Source organism: Calypte anna, chromosome Z, assembly GCF_003957555.1.
Source record: "Calypte anna isolate BGI_N300 chromosome Z, bCalAnn1_v1.p, whole genome shotgun sequence".
Lineage (NCBI taxonomy): Eukaryota > Metazoa > Chordata > Aves > Apodiformes > Trochilidae > Calypte > Calypte anna.
Window position 1 is genome coordinate 19041206 of NC_044274.1, and position 20962 is coordinate 19062167.

Below are 20962 nucleotides of genomic sequence, written 5' to 3' on the forward strand. Positions count from 1 at the left end.
AAATAAGTTATTTTTAGGAGTGTTCCTTTCTGACACTTCTATGGAACTGTTACAGAAAATCCAGTATTTAGTAATTTGCTTCTTTCAGATGGTCTATTCCAATCCTCCTCAGTATGGAAATGATTCAGTTTGCAGTCCTACTCAGTCCTTTTCCAAATTTCAAAATGGACTAGGTTGCCTAGCTTGGGCTTTTTAATGTTAATTACATGAGATGTCCACCTTGACCCTCCTATTTTATGTATTAAATGTGTAATTCTGGGGGAGAGGAATTCATCAGGGTAACTAATAGTATCCCTCAGAGTGCTAAAAAAATGTTCCTGATGCTAATGATGTTTCTAATTAGCATCCTCTTCACATTCTCTGGCCAGAATCTTTCCTGTGGATATGATAAATCATTATTGGATTGAGGATATAGTATTTGAGGTGATCTGATAAACAGGATGGCTCAGGTCCACCTAGTATTTTAGGAATAGAACTAATATTTATATAAAAGACCTGCTCAAAATTTTTATCCCTGTGGCGTCAAGAGCCTGATGTCCTTGTGATGCTTACATGCATATGAAATCCCTTCCAAATGTTGAAAAGATTCACAGTTTTATAAAGTTACAGCACTATTATATATATATGTCAGCACCTATATAGAAATCACCTGTCAAATGCAGTCTACATCCATTTTCTTCCCCAAAACTTATCTACATTTTTGTGCAGACACTGTAGGCAAAAAAAGTAGTAGTGATCAGTGCAGACAAAAATCCAATGAGTTTAGTTCCATGGGGTCTTATACACAGACATGATTCATAATTTTATGATATGATTTTGTCTGTAGCCAGTTCACTGGCAATGGCTAATGAAGGCAGTCTCAAAACTATCAGTTATATAAACTATCAGGTATAGAAGCTGTTAGATTCCTGTCTGTCAATACATACATGCTGAGCAATTACATACTTTCTTCTTTTAAGACTTCCTACCAAACAATCTAATTTGCTGTTAGTGGTTTTTACTCAGTGAAAAACATAGTACATATTTTTCTTCTAGCATATACTGAGTTTCTAAGCATCATCAAGTGGTGTCTGCAGTTCTGCCAGATGCTGCAGGAGGCTAATGTTTTGAAGCCCTTTTTATTGAACGTTGTTTAAAAAGTCTGTCATCTAGCTGTGGTTTGTAGATACCTGAATTCATTCTCATAAAGAAGCTTTCTCATTCTGATAATGAGTTTTGTGAGATCAAAATGGACTAAAAGATTCAGTTTCACTAAGCAGTGCACTTCCCATTATGGTCTTCAAAGGAGTGTGTGTCTGCATTTTGTATTGTTATAGTCTGAATTACTCTTCACTGGAAAGTTCAACTGGTGGAAAACAAGGATTTCTTCACAGGTTTTTGGACTTCTTGTAAATCTATATGACATTATTATTTCAGTTTTGCTTCCAAGAGGGAACTTTCCTTATTCTAAAACTTATGTTTTCTGAGCTTTCTAGAATTTAGCTAACTTGAACATATAGCGTAGCATCTTTCTGTTTGAGTCATCTGAAATTTGAGAGGAGAGTTGTTAGTTATTGCTTAGTTTTACAATTCCGAAGAGAAAATATTAATGTCAGTGCAATGATTATATCAATCTTCCTGTACACAAGTATTTAAATCTTTGTGTAGTTCCTATTGTTTTCTTCTACTTCCAACTGTCCATTTAGTTGGGTTGATGCATAACCTGGTTTTCAGGCCTTGTACCCTTTCGTTTTGGAGCAAGTTTCTAGGAGAGAGGTTACTCAATCCATGTCACTGCCACCACTTCGGTGCTAGTTCCAGTAATAGATGCCCTGGGCTTGAAGAAGGATCACAGACCAGCAGGAGAACATTTGAAATGAAGGAGAGTGGAAACCCAGGCAGTGAAGCAGCTTTAGATGGAGGGGAAGACTTAAATAGCCTCTATGCAAATGTATGCAGTATAGGAAATAAGCAGGAGTTGCAGATGTGGGCATGCCTACAGGGCTATGATGTTATTGACATCACTGAGATCAGGTGGGATAAATCCTATGACTGAATCATGGGAAGAGATGGGTATAAGCTCCATTTTAAAAAATAACATAACCTACATATTCAAGAAGGGGAAGAAGGAAGACCCTGAGAGCTACAGGCCAGACAGTCTCACCTCTGTGCCTACTAAGATCATGAAGCAGATTCTCCTGAAGGCTCTGCTAAGGCCCATGGAAAATGCGGAGAATGTTGGTGGCAACCAACATGGCTTCAAGGGCAAAATGTGCCAAACAAGGTGACCTTTTATGATGGGGTCACAGTGTCAGTGGACAAGGGAAAAGCTGCTGATGTCATCTACCTGGACCTGTGCAAAGTGACCAACACTGTCCCACAAGACATCATGGTCTCTGAAGAGGGAAGATATTAATTCAATAGATGGACCACTCAGTTGGTAAGGAATTGTCTAGATGGTTGCAGTCAAAGATTAGTGGTCAATAGCTTAATGTCCAAATAGACTGGTAATGAGTTCCTCAAGGGTTGGTATTGTGACCAGTGCTGTTTAACATCTTCATTGGCAACATGGACAGTGAGACTGAATGCATCCTCAGCAACTTTGATGTTGACACCAAGCTGTGTGATGAGGTCAGCATGCTGGAGGGAAGGGAGGCGATCCAGAGGGACACTCTTGAGATATGAGGTCTTGCAAACATCATGAAGTTCAACAAGGCCAAGTGCAAAGTCCTGCACATGGGTGGGGGAATTCCAATCACAGGTACAGGTTGGGCTGAGGATGTATTGAGAATGACCTTGGGGAGATGGACTTAGAGGTGCTGGTAAATAAGAAGCTCAACATAAGCCAGCAGTATAGCTCACTAGTAGCCCAGAAAGCCACCTCTATCCTGGGTTGCATCAAAAGAAGTGTTGCCAATGGGTTGAGTGAGGTGATTCTCCCTGTCTACTCTGATCTCATGAGACCCTACCTGGAGTACTCTGTCCAGTCCTGGAGACCCCAACGTAAGGACATGGAGTTGGAGCAAGTCCAGAGAAGGGCCACATAGATGATCAGAGGGCTGGAGCACCTTCTTCTACAGGAAAGCTGGGGAGAGATGTTTTACAGGGGCAGATAGCAATAGGACATGAGTAATGGTTTTAAGCTGGAAGAGGGTAGATGTAAGTTAGAAATCAAGAATACATTTCTTAGTGTGAGGGAGGTGAGACAGTGGCCCAGGTTGCCCAGGGAGTTGTGGATGACTCATCCCTGGAAGTGTTCAAGACCAGGTTTGAGCTGGGAGGTCTCTCTGCCCATGCCAGGGGTTGGAACTAGTGATCCTTAATGTCTCTTCCAACCCAAACAATGTTATGATTCTATGTAAAATTACATGTCAGCTGCACACAGTCCAGGCCACAAGTCTGTCAGTACAGATATAGTTCTAGTTCAAACTTTTTAAGTGCTGGAATTCTATGGGGAGAATGCAAATGCTACACAGGAAAATGAAATTTGAAACAAGAAATTTTGTTTTTGAGATGGGTGAGGTGGAAATGTAGAAAACTTTCTCTTTTGTGTTTTGTTTTTGTTTTTTTTTAAAGCTAAATCATGTATCTAGAGACAATTTAAAACAAATAATTTTTGTTCATGTATCTGCATTCAGGAATTTGTGACTGTCACACTGAATTTTGCAGAGAAGACAGGATCATACAATCTCACAGGTCTGTGGGATTCCACGGAATATTCAGTTGCCATTCGGTGTAGAAATGCTGTGTCAGCATTCTGGAGTGAATGGAGTAGGCAGAAAAGAGCAATCACAGAAGAAAGAGGTAGACTATTTAGTATTTTTTTTAATTTTATTTTTTGTTATGCTCTGGGGCATTAGGATTTAATAATGTAAAACTTTATTTTCAGCTTATTATCAGTCTGTTGAATTTAGAATTCTGTTGTTCAAAAAGAACACGTATTTTCTTTAAATACAAGAGAGGGAAACTGAAATGAGGATGGACATTTGAAAGTTGGTACAAACATAGGGGCGAGGAAGAAAATGATGTATTATTATAAGAAAAATTAAATTGCCAGCTATTAAAAAAAGACTAGAAAGTCTCCTTTAGAACTTAACAAATAGAAGAAAGCAGAAGGAAACTAAGAGAAAGAGAGAAGCTATACTAGTTAAGGAAAAGAGCCACAGCATTACACAAGGGAAAACTTTAAATGTTATCAGACCTTATTTTTGAAGACCGATTGTTTTTACCATGTTACAGTATCTTTTTAATAAAACAAGATGTTTCAATATATTTTTTTGTCTTTAAATAGCTCCTTCAGAAAAAGTGGATTTGTGGAGGGTAATTGAGTCCTCACAGTCAGCTGGAAGCAGATCTGTACATCTTATGTGGAAGGTATATACTCCTTTTGTGAATTGATAGTTATTTTGGTATCCTGCAGCTGATGTTGCTTTGCGCTATTTTAGAGTTGTAGGACATAAAACTGAAAAAAAAAAAACCGACCTGTTTTTCACTGGCATGAGAAGAAAGCTCACTGAACTAAAACAGAACTGAAAGTTTTTTTTTTCGTGAATGATAGATGAGTCGAGTTTTGAAATCTGTACAGAAAGGAATGGTTTAATTGTGTTCAGATCACTGGAAAATCTAATTGAAAATCCTTACAACTGCTCTTTAATAATGGCTTACAAAAGCTGTGTTTAAATCTTCACTTTAATCTTCTAGTAGAGTGACCAGAGGCTCCTTTCATTTCAAATCCTGGTATTTGACTTTTGAACCTTTCCTTTAATTAAATTGTTGCATCTGATTGTTCCGAAGATGGGACTGAAGAACCTTGGTTTTCTAAATATAGAATAATAATGTTGTCATTTGATCTGGACTCTTTAATACAGTATGTATGTTTTATTACACAAATGACACCGTGAAGCACTTACTACTGCATATTTTTTAAATAGCCATTAAACAGCTTTCCACCATCTGGGAAGATTCTAGGCTACAAAATCCAGTATTTTCCAGAAATCAATACTGCACATAAAATGACAAGCATCTCTGCCACTGAGGAAATGACTTTACTTTTAAATGAAGAAGCATATATAGTATCTGTTACTGCCTATAACTCTGCTGGTAATTGTCCTGAAGCTACTTTGAGGATTCCATCCGCTGACGAAAAACGTAAGATTTCTTAACATCATGATTTATTTTGCTCATTAACAAAAAAATTTGCTTCTTGGTATCTGTTGAAGTTCTGTTACAGTGGAAGCAAAATTGTGCTAAGGACTTTTGTCATACATCTACATATATAGAACTGTGTTATGCACAAAGATGTCTAGTCCATTACTTTATACTAGAAAAATATTACCGGTTGTTGTGCTTTGCTATCACTTACAATGCTTTTGTTATAGTACATTATTTTGTGGTTTGTTTTTTTTTTTTAATTTTGAGATATGGTTGCTAAGAGCAGTTTCTTGTGTCATGTTTTAATTTGTATTTTATTAGTTCCTGAGGTTTTTTTTTGTTTATTTCTTCTTTTTATTTTTAAACATGGACCTCCCAGCTTCCCAAATAAATTTTTGGAGTCCCGTCCAATTCTGTCTATCCCTTTACTGGGTCATAAAATTGATTACCACAGGGCATTGTTATAGTGCATTTAACAACATCATTCAAAGATGACAAAAGTCCCAAAGGTGTGTCTGTGGAAGTAAAGGGAGAAACATTGTTCATCACAACAGTTGTGTTCTTTGGCTCTTACATTTAATTCTGGTATCTTCTTGAACTGTGTATTGCAACATCCTGCTGTCTGCACATCATCTGGAAGCATTTGTCACACTTGAATCACCTAACATCAGTTGTTCATGAAATAAGTGCAAGTATTTCCCTGCTCAGTGAAACTCCAGACTAATCAGAAAACTGGATATGTAGATGCTGATTACCTCTCTGTCCATTTCTGTGCCATGCTAAATATTTTCCTGATTTTTCTATGCTGTGACATATTCCTTTTCCCCTACATAGAGTACTTTCCCCTCTGTTCCACCCAGTGTTTTTCCCTCTGCTTTGCCAGTCTGGGTTTTCACTCAAGACTTTAATTACCTCTGCTTTGGAAACGGATGGTCTTGCTGACCAGATTTAGTGTTTGCCTGTTGGCTTTATCATCCCAATCAAAACTTGCTTACCTCTGTTACCTGTAAAATTATTAGTAAATTGCTCTGCAAAATTTTACAAACTGTAAAATTCAGATCCTGCAAGAGAGACTGGCCACTAATTCTGTATGTATAAATCTCCTTGAGAGTCCTAAACTCAATGCCTTCTGAGTCATTTTCATTATGACAGTTCTGATGTACTTCATTTAAAGTATTTTGAGTACATGCATGTGATAAGAGGTTAAGATAACTTGTTACATTTTTCTGTTTCCTTGACTTGAAGAATAATTCCCTTACCCTCAGCTTGCTATAGTTGAATTCTTTTCTTGATGTGTTTTTTATGACAAAAGAATTGCTGATATGTTCTATTAAATTTTTAGCTTCTCAGATTATTAAATCAGTGAGGACTTCTACAACAAATGAAGATGTGGTTGTGGAATGGATAGCCTCTGAACCAAAAGTAACCAGATATGTAGTTGAGTGGTATGAAGAACTGGAGACAGATCCTCTTGGAAGATCATGGCAATATGTAGTAAACTCTACAAACTGGAAAACTAACAGAAGTATGTTCATTTGTCATTTAAAGCTGTGACATACACATATATTTATGCATATTTATTTATAGGTAGACTGGAATGAATAAACAAGGATGAACTCCTCCAGCTTCCCTCAGACCATTTTTAAAAATAACAGGATTGTTACATGCTTTATGGAAATCTTCATGTAATTTGATAGCAATTTTTACTCCCTTATATTTTCATACACCATGCAATGTGGTGTTTGCTCCCATCTAAGACTGGGCTGCAGATTTAAGCACTTCTGTGACTTTATTTTATGCCATTGATCTTCTAGTAAAAGGCCTGTGACAGAGATACACTAGTTTAGCAGAGAAATCTATAACAACAAAAAAACTGTAGAGTTTGAAGATAAGAAAAGATCACGTGCCTTCATGTGTGTTAGAGAGAGAGTGAGAAACTTCAAAGAGGAATTAAGGGATAATTCTACTTTAAAATGAGCCAGTGGAGTGGTTGGTTAATCTGGCAAATTAGGTGTCATGTAATCACATTTGTATTTGCTAAGAGGTTTCAGTGGTCTTATGATGCTCTGACAAATAGTGGAGCATCTGCTCACTTTTTTGTTTTAGAAATTCACTTTTTAAACATTCAAACTCTTTAAGTATTAATGTTTTGGCTGTGTGCATGTAGTTTCAATGAACAACCAAATAATGTGTAGAGCTCAAGATATATGTGCAAAGGCAAAATGTTGATGTCGATGTCTCTATCCCATGCTCATTGCCATTTGTTAATTAAATACATCTGCTTTTATTTATACAGTTGAATTTTTTTTTAGAGGTAAGTGAAAAATGGTGAACATGTTTAATATAATGTACATAATATATGTCATAAGTGAATTTTTGATTATTAGTTCTTTGGTTCTTCATTAATGAAACTAAATTTATCAAATTTGAAAGCCACTCTTGTTCATGTAAAGATCTTTCTGAATCCTACATCAAGGAAAAAGTTCTTGTAACTTGTTCAGAAAAGAAGTAGCCTGCATTTTCTCAAGGTAAAAGGATCACTCAGTTAGTTAATGATGAAAATAGATTAACTTTGTCTTGCTGGCTCAGATGACAACTGAAATACTGTTTCTGTGCTGCAGTAAAACAAATTAAACTTAAGTCTCCTTGAAGTAAAATTCAAGAGCAGTTTTTTACACATTGAACTGAGAAGGATAGGTCTTGAGTCTTATGCTGAAAATCTCACTATTTCAGTAATTTACTGTAGGCTATAAATGCTATTTATATTCTCTGTTCTCTCTCTCTATATATACATATATATCTCTCTCTATATAAAAGAACTTTCCTCCTCAGCATTACTAGATCTTTGTTAGCCATAAGCACAAGTCACATTAGAAATGTCAAGACAAATTACACGGTTCCTGTCGTTCTTGGTTGATTCTGGCATTATTTTAGAGAATTATTTTAAGGACCATTGTAACTTTTGCTTGCTTGCAATAGGTGTAAGGAACTGAAAAAGCAGTAGAGAGCTGACATAATGCAGGGATCTATTGACAGCTATTATTTCTTCTAAACAAGCTGCAGATCTGGAGGCGAAAGGGTCCAGGAAATGCTTTGCACTGTTTTCGTTCCACAGGGTGTAAAGCCACAGATGTGTCCTATTAGAGTTGATGAGAATTGCTTCTAAGTAAGGGTTGCACCCTTTGGATTACTTGGCTGCTGGATTGCTCAGGGTTCAAAATATCATTTCCAGAAGATTGAACTATATCTTGAAATCCACGGATTCTAATGCGGACATTCCACTTTTGCAGTTGTACTTTTCAGTCAAGCTGGTTAGAAGCAGATCTGCCATTGGTATAATTGAAACATCAGCACAGAGTGGAGAGATGAGGCTCATTTTTTCCTTTTAAGCTGTTTAATGCAGGAGACAAAACTCTCTTCTGCAGAACGGTAAACCTAAAAGATAAGTCAAATGAAAAGTACTCCTGGAATTATAATTTTACACTGGTTATTTGAAAATAAATACTTTCTCCAAAACCTTAAACTGTTACATGTAAGTAACAGATGAGGAAGTTATTTCCTACAGAGAAGCTTCATGAGACTGACATATAATTAATTACCTGTTCCAAGTATTCCTAGTTAACACTGAGTGAGAAACCAAGTGCTCTTATGAATGCAGCTATATAAAATGTATTGCAGTAATGAGCATCCAAGACAATAAATACATATTGTGCTTGCTGGGAAGTTAAAGAAAATACAGGGTTGTAACAGGATATTTAGAACTGCACTGTGATTTATTTTACTTCCATTACATTAATGTCACATACAGAATTATATGTTAATATTCCTTTTTTTCCTTTACAGAAAACTTTAAACCATTTATATGCTATAACATCTCAGTGTATCCTCTCTGTGGAAATAAAGTAGCAGCTCCATATTCCATACAAACTTACATTCAAGAAAAAAGTATGTATTTTAAACTAATAATGTTGTGAAAGGTGTGTTGCAGTCTGTCTCTCAGGGGTCATTACCTTTGAGCAGTTTGGTATTCACATTACTGAAGGAAAGAAGCAGATGACGGAAAAAGCCTAGGATTCGGACTTACTGATTTTGGTTCATAGAAAAGCTATTGAATTGTTCAATAAACAGAATTTATATCTGTGATACAGGTACATCAATGCTTGAATTCACTCATTTGCTATGAAGTTTACATACTGTATAAAAAGCACTTTGAAAGAGTCTTAGTACATTCTATAAACTTGAATTAGACTTGATTTTAATGGTATACTGCCTTTATCAGTCCTAATATATGAAGAAATTCTACTCACAGAATAAAATGGATTGTTTGAAAAGCTTACTTTTTGTTAAATTTTCTACTATTATAAAATATTTTCAGTCCTGCACATAAGAAAATGATAGAGAAGCCATGACACTTGTGACTGGATAGAAACTGTGCATGAAACTGGTTTTGGGGAGAGGGGAGGAAGGTTTCTTTATTTGTAGAAGTTCAATGTGAATTGAGTGATTTATACTACCAGCTGCAGGAATGTAGTTTATGGGTAATTTTAAGATTTCAGGTGAAAATGTCCATTTGTGGAAATATACATATGTGCATATGTAGATCTATGTAAGTGTGCACCCACATGTACAAGTCACTACATGTGCAAGTCACTACAAAAGAGCTGGATTATTAGGAGTAGGTAATGGAGTATTTTTTGTTTGAGTACTCCTAGCACAATTAAAACTTTGTTTTCAGTACTCTTCTGTTTATAGGGACCTATGACAGTACCGAAGGCTGAAAATGGGAAGATAATTGTTTTAAATGTGAAGCTCAGAGAACTGTTGCTTCAAAATTATGAGCAATGCATGTGAGGTTGTTTTATGTAAGTAGAAGGAATTTGCTAATGTCATGGGCAAAGGCTGGAGGGGGCTGAAGATGCCAGTTGAGTCTCAGCTCATCCAGAGATGTCCTGCATACATAGTGACCTTGCACCCAAGTGAACCCACGAGTACATAAGAGTGTTTTACCTCTTGATTTCTTGCTGATGTTGTGAGGACAGAGCCTTTTAATGATATTGAGGTATTTGGGTGCAGTAACACTGAGAACTACGCAAACACCAGAATAGGTGGGAGAAAGTATCAGCAGAAATCACCATTAAAGGAAGCGAGAAGAGATAAGATCTGTATCAGAACACTGAGATGACTGATTTACTTGAGTATTTGTTGTGCCTAATGTTAGTGGTATGTGTGAAGTAACACAGATGGGTAACATTGTGGTACTTAAGACTATTTTACCACTTTTTCTAATCTACAATGCTTCTTTGTAGAGCCATCAGAAGGACCTGTTGTTGACACAGCTGTTCCAGGGAAAAATGAAGTAACAATAAAATGGAAGGAGATTTCAAAGGATAAAAGAAATGGATTTATCAGTAACTATACAATATTTTATAAACCTGAAGATGGAAAAGAATTAAGTAAGTACATGTTAAAAAAACAACACTTTCAATAGTTTGACAATCTGCTGTCTGAGAATAGCTATTGTTATGGTTATTAGCACAGTTTGTTATTCTGTGTTAAAAATATGTCTGAATACTGTTACTAAAATGTGGCTTATATAAAGATTAAAAAAAGATTTAATGGAAATGATGGGATATTCTAGTGAACAGTCCCTGCTTTAACACTCCACGTATTCTTGCTCAGTTTCTTTGCTGTCAGCTTACTTTATACAGCACTGCTTGCTCTCAATTAATCTTCTAACTATTAGTGTTGTACTACCCATACTAGTAGAACCATGCCTGTTGACCACAATCCTTTCTTTCTTTCATGGGTGCAAATCTGGCAGATCTCCAAGTGATAGGTGTAGTCAGTGTATGGCCGCACTCCTCTTCCTTGTCCAGACCAGGATGGAAACTTAAATTGGAGAGACTTTTTGCAGACTGTTCTCTGTAAACAGTTCTCCGCAGACTCTATTCTCTGTAAAACAATTAAATTTTAATAACGGTGCCAAACTAGAGAATATTATTTTTTTGGTACTTGCTGTTCTTCTCTCTTTTACATTAGTATCTGTCACCCTTTATCTGCAAATTTTGACACATCTCTTCCATGGTGACTCGAGCCAGTGGAAAAAGTCATGACAGAAGTAGTGGAGTTAAAATACATTGGAGAGTCATAGACGCTGTGTAAATTAATTTGAACTTTGTGAGGGCTCAGTGAATTTCTAAGTTCTGTACATGTCTTTGGAAAAAAGATGTGCTTTAAAAATTTTAAGTAAAAAAAATTGCTTTAAAAAATGCTTAAAAAAAGTTAAAATATATGCACATCATTCTAATTCAAATGTTGCAGAAGGTATTTGAAAAGATGAGTTATATTCAGAAAAGCATTTTGAAACTTAGTAAAAAAATTCCTGTTGGTTTTGTCTTTCATCTGACTTTACTGTGGTGATATCCCCATGCTGGTAGATTGCATCCTTTTGGATAATGAATGTCCAACTTCCTGTGGTAGATATATAGTAAAATTTCAAGAGCTACAGAAACTATTTTAAATTCTTAATGTCTGAGTTAACTGCTTCAGGTTTTCAATATCTTAGCCTAGGTTTCATAAATAACATTCTGAAAACACTGTTTTCAATGATAAAATAAACTACAGGAGATCATAATGTGCCTATCTCTAATATTAGTAAAACAAAAACAAAAAAAAAGGAAAAAATTTACTTATTTTTAAAAGTGAACATGTAATAGTATGTTTTTTTGCCCTAATTTATAAACACTGGTAATTTAGGTTTCCTCTCTCAAAACTCTGGTAAGGTCACTTTCAGGTTGTCTTAAAATATTTTATCATCTGTCATTATAAAAGGTGCTAAGTGAGTGTACAGGTCCCTCATAATTTTTTTTTGTGTGTTTGTTGACACAAATCTTCTCATAAGATGAAACAGTGAACTCTGATGTTCTGCAATACAGACTGACATCCTTAAAGGCTAACACACAATACACTGTCTATATTATGGCAAGCAATGAAGCTGGTGGAACCAGTGGAGACCCAAAAACATTCAAGACTTTAAAATTCAGTAAGTAATATCCCAGATTAGTTCTTAATTTTTTAAAAACTAGTTTGGGAGCAGAAATATGGGATTTTTTTTTAAAGGCATTTTATTTTTTTTTAATTTAATGTTAAACAAAATAAGGAAGAGTTATCAACAGTAGCTGAATTTAACTCTGATTCACTGAAATATTAAAAACCTGTCTGGATGCTGTCCTGTGTAATTAGCTCTAGGTGGTCCTGCTTTAGTGGGAGAATTGGACTAGATGATCTATAGAGGTCCCTTCCGGCTCTTGATTGTGTGATTCTGTGGTACTAGGTGGCTTTCAAAGGCTGGCTTGCTAAGCATCCTGATTCTGATGTCATAGCTGGACAAGGTGACCTACAGATATCCCCTCCATTCTAAATTATTGTGTGATTGTATTAAAGATAATTTTAAAATGTAATACATGTGTTCCTGACATACCCTGAGAATTCTCATCATGACCTGTTTGTTTTTCTGGCTCAGTAACTATCACTTGCTCAATCCAAAATGCTCATCTTTTGGCACACTGTACAATGAGCACCATACAGTATTGTCAGTAATTTTGGCTAGTTTTAATAGAGCTCTTTAGGATTGTGCCTCTTAGGTGACTCAGATTTTGAAAATTAGCTGTCTTAAGGAAGTACACGAAAAAACGGTAAACAATGTGGTGTGGGGTTTTTTTGTTTTGTTTTTTTCTTTTTCCTCTAAAGATCAAGAAGATGTTATTGTCATAGCTCTACCCACTGGATTAAGTATGCTGCTTCTCTTAGGCCTTTGGATAACATGCATTTTGAAGAAACATGCGTGAGTACATCTTCTGCCTTCTAAAACTGAATGCAATCAGTTATTAATTGGTGAACAGTAAATATTTACAAATCTTAAATTATTTTTTGGGTTCATACATGTTATCTTGTAACTGCAGTTAATGTGCTGTAGTCCAAAAATAAATAAAAATTTTAAAAAGTGCATTACATCAAACAAAAGAAATAGGAGAGACATTTAATTCAGTAGGAGAAACAGTTTTACATTTCACATGTACCAATTAATGGAAAAAGCTACGTGCCATTTCTAAGAGCACCTGCTTACATTAGCCACATGAGTGATATTTTTGTTGGTTTGTGACACTTCTCTTTGGCTGTAAGGAAGTCATGAAGAAACTAGAAACTAGAGGAGGGCTACAAAGATGGTTATAGGGCTGGAGCACATCTTCTGTGAGGGCAGCCTGAGAGAGTTGAAGTTGTTCAGCCTGGAGAAGAGAAGGCTCCAGGGAGACCTTATAGCAGCCTTCCAGTGCATGAAAGAGGCTACAGAAAAGCTGGGGAAGGACTTTTTATATGGGCAAGTAGTGACAGGACAAGGTGGGGACAGATTTAAGCTGAATGAGGGCAGATTTAGATTAGGTATCAGGAATAAATTCTTTAGTGTAAGGGTGGTAAGACACTGGCACAGGTTGCCCAGGGAAGCTGTGGCTGCCTCCCCTCTGCAAGTGTTCAAAGCTGGGTTAGATGGGGCTTTGAGCAGCCTGGTCTAGCAGGAGGTGTCCCTGCCCATGGAGGGTGTTTGGAGCTAGATCACTTTTAATTTCAATTCCAACCCAAACCATTCTGTGATTCTTTGTTTCGGATACTTGGTCCATGAATGTGGATTGACATATACACAATCCATAATCCTTTTACTTGCCATCACAGGTATTCCTTGACAGATTTTAAATTGTCTTCTCAAAGCATGAGGATACTGTAACATCCTCTGGATGACTGTAAGGATTTTTTTTTTTTGACTATAAAATCTGCTTTTCTTTAGCATGAAAGGTGACAGGGTTGTTTCACTGAAAAATAATATGGTTAAAAATCTTAACTAATTGTGGGTGTTTTAAGTTATTAGAATCAAGATTGTTGCTGGGTGAAGCATCAGGTAATCATTCCAAACTGGTTTACATCTTTATCTGTGTTGTGTATTCTAAATCTTTACAATAGAAAGAAGCTATGTTTTGGTTCTGGAGACTACTTTCAAATGTAGCTGTGTGTTTATATTCTTGTGTGGATCAAATTGCAATGTGAAAAGTCAAGCTATGGCCTGTCTTTCATGCACTTACATGCATCTGCAGTATCACTCAGTGATTAATTTTGTTTAGCCTATTGGATAGATGTAAATCATCCTGTTGGCATAATTTGTCTGCTTTTAACTCAGTGAGCTCAGTGTACTTCTAGTGTGGTGTAGTGGCTAGGTTCACCTTTCTGGAGCAAAGCTTAACTGATGTAACTTTTCACTGAAAAACCACCCTGAAACATGATCACAGTAGGTTTTTTATTACAGCCTTATTTTGACATGCTATATAGTTGAAAAAAGACTTTTATGTATTAATTTTGTTTTCTGCCATATCTTTAACCCAAGATTTTTCCTTGAGTTCTTTTGTAATAAAAACTAATGAGGGAAGACAATTGTAATGAAAAATATTGTGTTAATATAGGAAAGGGGTTTGTTTGTGGAAGTTTGACATTTTAGCACCATTTGGGCTTTCTGGAGATTTATTAACTTTTGTTTTAATAATCTATTTCTTTCATCATTTGACTGCAGTTCCTTTCTCAATGATAGGTTTAAAAACATTTGCTGGCCTGATATACCTAATCCTGCAGAGAGCATTGCAGTGGAATGGCCTCTTGATGCACCTGTGGTAATAATTGCAGTTTTATGTATTAAAGAAGGGATCAAATGGAGAGAAGTCCTTCTCTGACAGTCATTCTATGAGTAATAAGGTTTCATTCTTCTGTTTAACTGCTACAAGATGCTCTAAATTGTATTTTGAACAAATACAAAATGTGCATCTTTATAAAGTATATTGATTTAATTCTTATATTGTAAATAGCAAATAATGCTTTGAAATTATAAATGGATTGGTGGACATGATTTATTTAATAAAATTGGGTTATTCAGTTGACTGAGTCGGATTTCTACATCTGGATATCTCCTCCCTTCTCCACAAAAAATGTAGTACAATGTACAATCAGATTTAATTAGTATATTAGTTGTATTAACATTTCAGGTTTTTGTTATTTTCTTGGACACTTGTTTTAAAAGTTTTGATGTTTATCTGAATGAAGTGGAGCTGACCAGGTTTTACATAGAAAGTATAATCTGTAAAGAGCAAGTGATATGTGGAAACAAACTTAACAACCCATGAAAGGTTCTGAAGCAGGTGTATTTATTACGGCACTGGGGGAGAGGGGAATCTCTCCTTCTAGCTTGCACACCACAGCTAAATGCAGGCAGCTATTTACTTCATGAAGTTATACATATGCATTACAGGAACATGCATATGCATACAAGAAGCAAGGTTATTCAAATCAGCTATTAACATACAACACTTCCAACACATACAACACTTCCACCTGTGGAAGAAACATCAACTCCATCACAAGGTGGGGTCAGGCAAATATTTCAAAAGAAGCTAGGACAGAGAAAGTGTTCTCAGGTAAAGTAAAAGATTTACTAACTCTTTAGAAAAGAGGGGAATTGATTCAGAAAATAACGAGTTAAAATGTAGAAGGCCAGATGTAGATGCCCTATTACTCAGCTCACTTACCTTTGTAACAGGTACTAACAGGTACTAACATGTTCAGTTGAGCATTAAGCAGGCAGAAACCAGTTTTGTCATCTGGAGCCCTGCCAACTCAGCAAGGGTGAAAAGGACACCCTGAGGAAGACTTGGAGCCTTCCTCCAAAAGACCCCTGCCCACGACCACCAGGGGACAGTGTGCATGTGGAGATGGGTGGAAATTTATGTTAATAGCTGATTTGAATAACCTTGCTTCTTGTATACATATGCGTGTTCCTGTAATGAGTATGTAGAACTTCATGTAGTAAATAGCTGCCTACATTTAGCTGTGGTGTGCAAGCTAGGAGGACAGATGCCCTTTGCCCCCAGCACTGTAATAAACATAGCTGCTTTAGAACCTCTGTTGTGTTTAGAACCTGGGTTGTGAAGTTTGTTTCCACATGTCACAGAATTTAAATGTTTTTCTGAAAAATGGCTGGTTAGAGTGGAAAAGCTGGAAACAGTCTGAGCCTGATACCAAGCCTTCATGGAAACTCATTAAGTAAACCTAATATGAGAGTTTAAAAAATGGATAGAATAACATTCATTTTTATTACTACATTATTTAAATGTACCCCAGCTGAAATGCTCATGAACTGTTTATTAATGCACTCTTAAAATTGAGTCAGACAGACCTCAAATATAAATATTTTATACAGTAAACCCCCACAAAACTGATGTATTATATATAAGTATGTAACTGTACATATTTTCTGTCTTTTTACTGACAGAATAATTTATTTTTTAAGGGATTGACATCTGTGGCTAAAATCATAGAATTTGAAGATGTAAGTGTTTTGGAGCATTGTTTACCTGAAGAAAGTCAGGAAGGATCACTACTAATGAATTGTGAAAACTACACTTCTGAATGTACCGATATTAATACGAAAGGCATGGTTTATGGAGGTAAAAATGTACTGTATAATGAAAAAAATGAAGTTGCTAAATGTTTTGCACCATCCATGTCTTACATAATGACTGATCAAGATATCAGAAGTAAAATGTGTTCAGCTTCGGTACCAGTGAAGAAAGCAGAATTCATAGAGATGCTGGAAGAAGATTTATGTGACTCCCAACAGACTTCAATTAAAAATGAAGACAGTGACAATAAAGAAATGTTAAAGCTGGAAGATTTCAATGAAAAAGTACTGTTTAATCCATACCTTAAAAATTCTGTAATAAGAAGGGAATTTCTTATTTCTGAGAACATGCAAGAACACAGTAAAAGTGAACCCAAAAGCCAGACAACTGTCTTACCTCCCTTTCAACAAAATGCCACAGAACAATCCTACATAACACTGGACATGTTTGGGTTGGCCACAGCTCATTAATATGGGAAAACTCCCCTTAATGTTTTTCTTATTACTTGCACTGTGTTGGGAAGACAGAGTGAAGTTTACAGTTTCATCCAGAGTTTGTAACCTGCTTTTATTTATGACAATGTTTCCTTAGTTTCTAAGAAAGGAGGAGAAAACAGTTCCTACAAATGTTATTTATACTGCAGGGCTGATTTCCACACACCTCCTTGCCTAAGTTTGTTGTGTAACTTACCCAACCACAGTGCTGCAAGCCAAAATCTGTTTTTGCTCTGAGAAGCCCTTGCTTACTTCGGTCAGTCCTTCTCTGATATGGGCATGGAGACAGCTTTGGCTGCATCAGTGCTCCTCCTGCTTCTCTGCTCCCTTCTGACTTCTCACTCACAGCTACATTGTCATTTCCTAAGGTTCAGAAATCACGGACTCAGCCATTGAAGGTTTCCACCCACCTCTAAATATCACTATTTCTTTTTATATCACAAGATTGAAAAATAGATGCGTAGATATTTTGGAGCCTGCCTCAAAATGGTTTAGCAGCCATCTTGAAAGCTGCACACTCTAAGCTGCATTATTTAGTCAGGCAAAAAATAAAAATAATGCAACTTTAGAGGGATCATTAGAAAGGGGAGGTTCTTGCTTGGTGGTTTGGGTACGATGTCATTGTAACATTTCTTAGCTTCTGGAGGGTATGTAATAACCTGCTTTTCCATCCCATTTTATTTTCTTCTGAACTGCTATTCTTTTCTCTCCTCACTTCTGATTTCCTTCTGCATTATTTTCTCTGAAAAAAGAGTAATATGGTAAGTGGGATCGGCACATCTCAGAAATTATTGCTGGCTTTTGCCTGTGTTTTGGAACACCAGCTTCTTGCACTTGGTTTGTTTGGCAAAATTGTGCTCTTCATGATCTTTTACAGTTTGTCTTTCAAACTAATGCTGTGAACCATGAAAAAAAAATAAATATGAAAGCATGTAGAAAAGTTTTAAGCAATTTCTACTAAATAAACCACTTAAGACATTTTAGGTTTTCATATTCAGTTAGAAATGTGATTTGATCTAAGACGGATGCACAAACAGATTGCACAAACTTCTATAATGTCAAGTGGCAGTGGCAGTTTGGGCATTACAGTATTTTGAACATTTTTCTTATATTTTGTTATAGAACACCTGGTATCATTATTCCTACAGAGCAGTTTTCCTAAAGGTAATTTCATTTTTTCTATCACTACCACTCCTTAAAATGAAGAAAATTAACCTTGCAGGTGTATGGGCCTTTCCGAGGTTAAGAGAGATCATCTTGTGGAATACTCTCAAGAAGACACTGATGCATCTTCTCAGTTATTATTTTTCTGTATATCATACAAATAATTACTTTTTGACCTTAAGGTTTATGCCACGTCTAATAAGTCATGTTTTTTACTTACCAGCTTCTTAGCTAAATTAAAGGTTTAGTCTTTTGTTACCTGAGTTTACCTTAAACTCTGCAGAATTTCAGATTCCTTGAACAGGAATCCCACAAACTCCTATTATGATTAACCTATTACTGGCAAATTTTCCATGCTACATAACCTGTGATATTTCTGTGTTCCTTGTCCCCTGTAAAATAGCCCAAATGGGGAAGAAGTATGTTAGTGGTTAATGCAGTGAAGAGAAGGAAGCTTTCTTACTCCAGGTAGCTCTCAGTCAGTGCCTGTTCCTCCAGAGATGATGTGATTGCTGTTGAACATCTGCCATAGATGGATGGGCAAGGGTCTGACCTAGCTTATTCAATGTTTGTCTTGCCACAATAAGTATTTCATTACAGATGAAATATTGTTATTGTTAATTTCATTACATGTGAAATACTTACAGGAAGTCTTTTCCTATTCCTGAAAGACTGAAAAATCTCTTCTTTTCAAGATGGTTGATAGATTTTTCAGCTTCTGTTCATGAGTGAGAACTTACTCAGATGAGTTGTACTGCTTGTCCATGTTTAGTATCTCATGTAGCAGAAGTAAATATTTGCACACAGCAGACTCCTGATCTGAGCACAAAGCATGTGTGTGGGACTCACAGCTTATACTCTCTCTTAGTAATGGGGTTCACATCACCGGTGCACTCCTTTCAACTGTCCTTTCAAACTGCTCCTTTTTCAACTCCTTTTTAACAGATTCTGCACAGGGGTGTCATAGAATTGATGTTTATATGTTGCTTTGAGATCTAACACTGCAAGATGGGCAAAGAGGTCTGAGAAGGCTGGACACTTAAAGGTGCAAGAGCAAGGCAGCCCCATGTCTGGGAAGACAACATGATGGGGAGGAAGACCAACCTGAGTAAACAGCTTTTGTTGGAACTCAGGATAAGAAGGAGCAGGCAACTACAAAGACATAATGAAGTTATGGAGGGAGAAAATTAGTAGGGCCAAAGCTCATCTAGAATTTAATGTGGTTTCTACTAGAAAAGACAATGTTTTTATTCATACAATAGAAACAAAAGAAGGGATAAGAGAATGTCCATCCTTTATTTGAGGCAGAGGAAACATAGCAACAAAAGATGAGAAAAAGGCTGAGGTACTTAATGCCTTCTTTCCCTCAGGGTACCCAGCCCCCTGGCCTGAAGACAGGGGACAGGGAGCAGAGTGGAGCTTCCATAATCCAAGAAGTTGGCACCTGTTACACCTCCACTTAGTCTAGGGAGCCAGATGAGATCCAACAAGGGTACTGAGGGAGTTTGTTGGGAGTGCTCACCAAGCCACTTTGCACTGTTTATCAGCAGTGCTGTCTAAATGGGGAAGTTGCAGTTGACTGCAAATGTCACACCCATCTACAAGAAGGGCAGAAAGGAGGATCTGGGGAACTACACAGTTATCTGTCTGACCTCAATGCTCTGGAATGTTATGGAGAAGAACATCTTGAGTGCCATCACATGGCATGTAGAAGGCAAGCAGGTGATCAGGGCCAGTCAGCATGGCTTCAAGAAAGGCATGTCCTTCCCTAATCTCCTTCTGTGACAAGGTGACCTGCTTATTGGATGAGGGAAAGGCTGTGGATATTGTCTACCTGGACTTCAGTAGAGCCTTTGACACCATCTACCACAGCATTCCACCGGAGAAGCTGGTGGCCAATGTCATAGATACATATACTATTTGTTGGGTTAAAAGCTGACTACATGCCCAGAGTGTTGTAGTGAACAGAATTAAGTCCAGTTGGTGACCAGTCACCATTTGTGTTCCCCAGAGCTTTTTTGAGGCCATTCTCGTTCATTATCCTCATTAATGATCTAGATGAGGGCACTGAGTGCTTCCTCAGTAAGTTTGCAGAAAACACCAAGTTGGGTGGGACTGTTGATCTGCCTGAGGGTAGGAAGGCTCTGGAAAAGGACCTGGACAGTCTGCAGTGGTGGACCAAGGTCAACTAAATGAGGTTTTACAAGGCCAAGTGTTACATCCTGCACTTTTGTCACAGCAACGTCATGCAACATTACAGATTTAGGGAGGACTGACTGGAAAGCTGCCCTGCAGAAAAGGACCTAGGAGTTCTGGCCAGCAGCCAGCTGAACATGAGTCAGCAGTCTGCCCAGGTTAACAAGAAGGCCAACAGCATCCTGGCTTTTATCAGGAATAGTATGGCAGATGGATAAGGGAAGTAATGGTGCCCCTGTACACGGCACTGGTAAGGCTGCACCACAAGTTCTGTGCTCAGCTCTTATCCCCTCACTACAAGGAAGACATTTGAGCTGCTGGAGTGAGGTCAGAGAAGGGCAGTGAAACTGGTGAAGGGTCTGGAGAACAAGTCCTGTGAAGAGAGGCTGAGAAAACTGGGATTGTTTGGTTTGGAGGAGAGGAGGCTGAGGGGAGACCTTACTGCTCTCTACAAAGAGAGCAATCCTCCTGAAAGGAGGTTGTAGG

At 37.1% G+C, this 20962-nt stretch overlaps 1 protein-coding gene across 1 annotated transcript in view; it reads left to right on the top strand.

The window, feature by feature from the left end:
• The window catches only part of IL31RA (interleukin 31 receptor A), a 35348-nt gene extending 17470 nt beyond the window's left edge, over nucleotides 1–17878 (top strand). The window contains exons 8-17 of the mRNA XM_030467417.1: nucleotides 3618–3783; nucleotides 4271–4353; nucleotides 4911–5127; nucleotides 6473–6655; nucleotides 8974–9075; nucleotides 10437–10583; nucleotides 12032–12172; nucleotides 12880–12973; nucleotides 14762–14840; nucleotides 16493–17878. Of these exons, the coding sequence (XP_030323277.1) occupies nucleotides 3618–3783; nucleotides 4271–4353; nucleotides 4911–5127; nucleotides 6473–6655; nucleotides 8974–9075; nucleotides 10437–10583; nucleotides 12032–12172; nucleotides 12880–12973; nucleotides 14762–14840; nucleotides 16493–17092 (1812 nt within the window). The 3' untranslated portion in view covers nucleotides 17093–17878. The remainder of the gene's footprint in view (nucleotides 1–3617; nucleotides 3784–4270; nucleotides 4354–4910; nucleotides 5128–6472; nucleotides 6656–8973; nucleotides 9076–10436; nucleotides 10584–12031; nucleotides 12173–12879; nucleotides 12974–14761; nucleotides 14841–16492) is intronic.
• Nucleotides 17879–20962: the final 3084 nt, after the last annotated feature.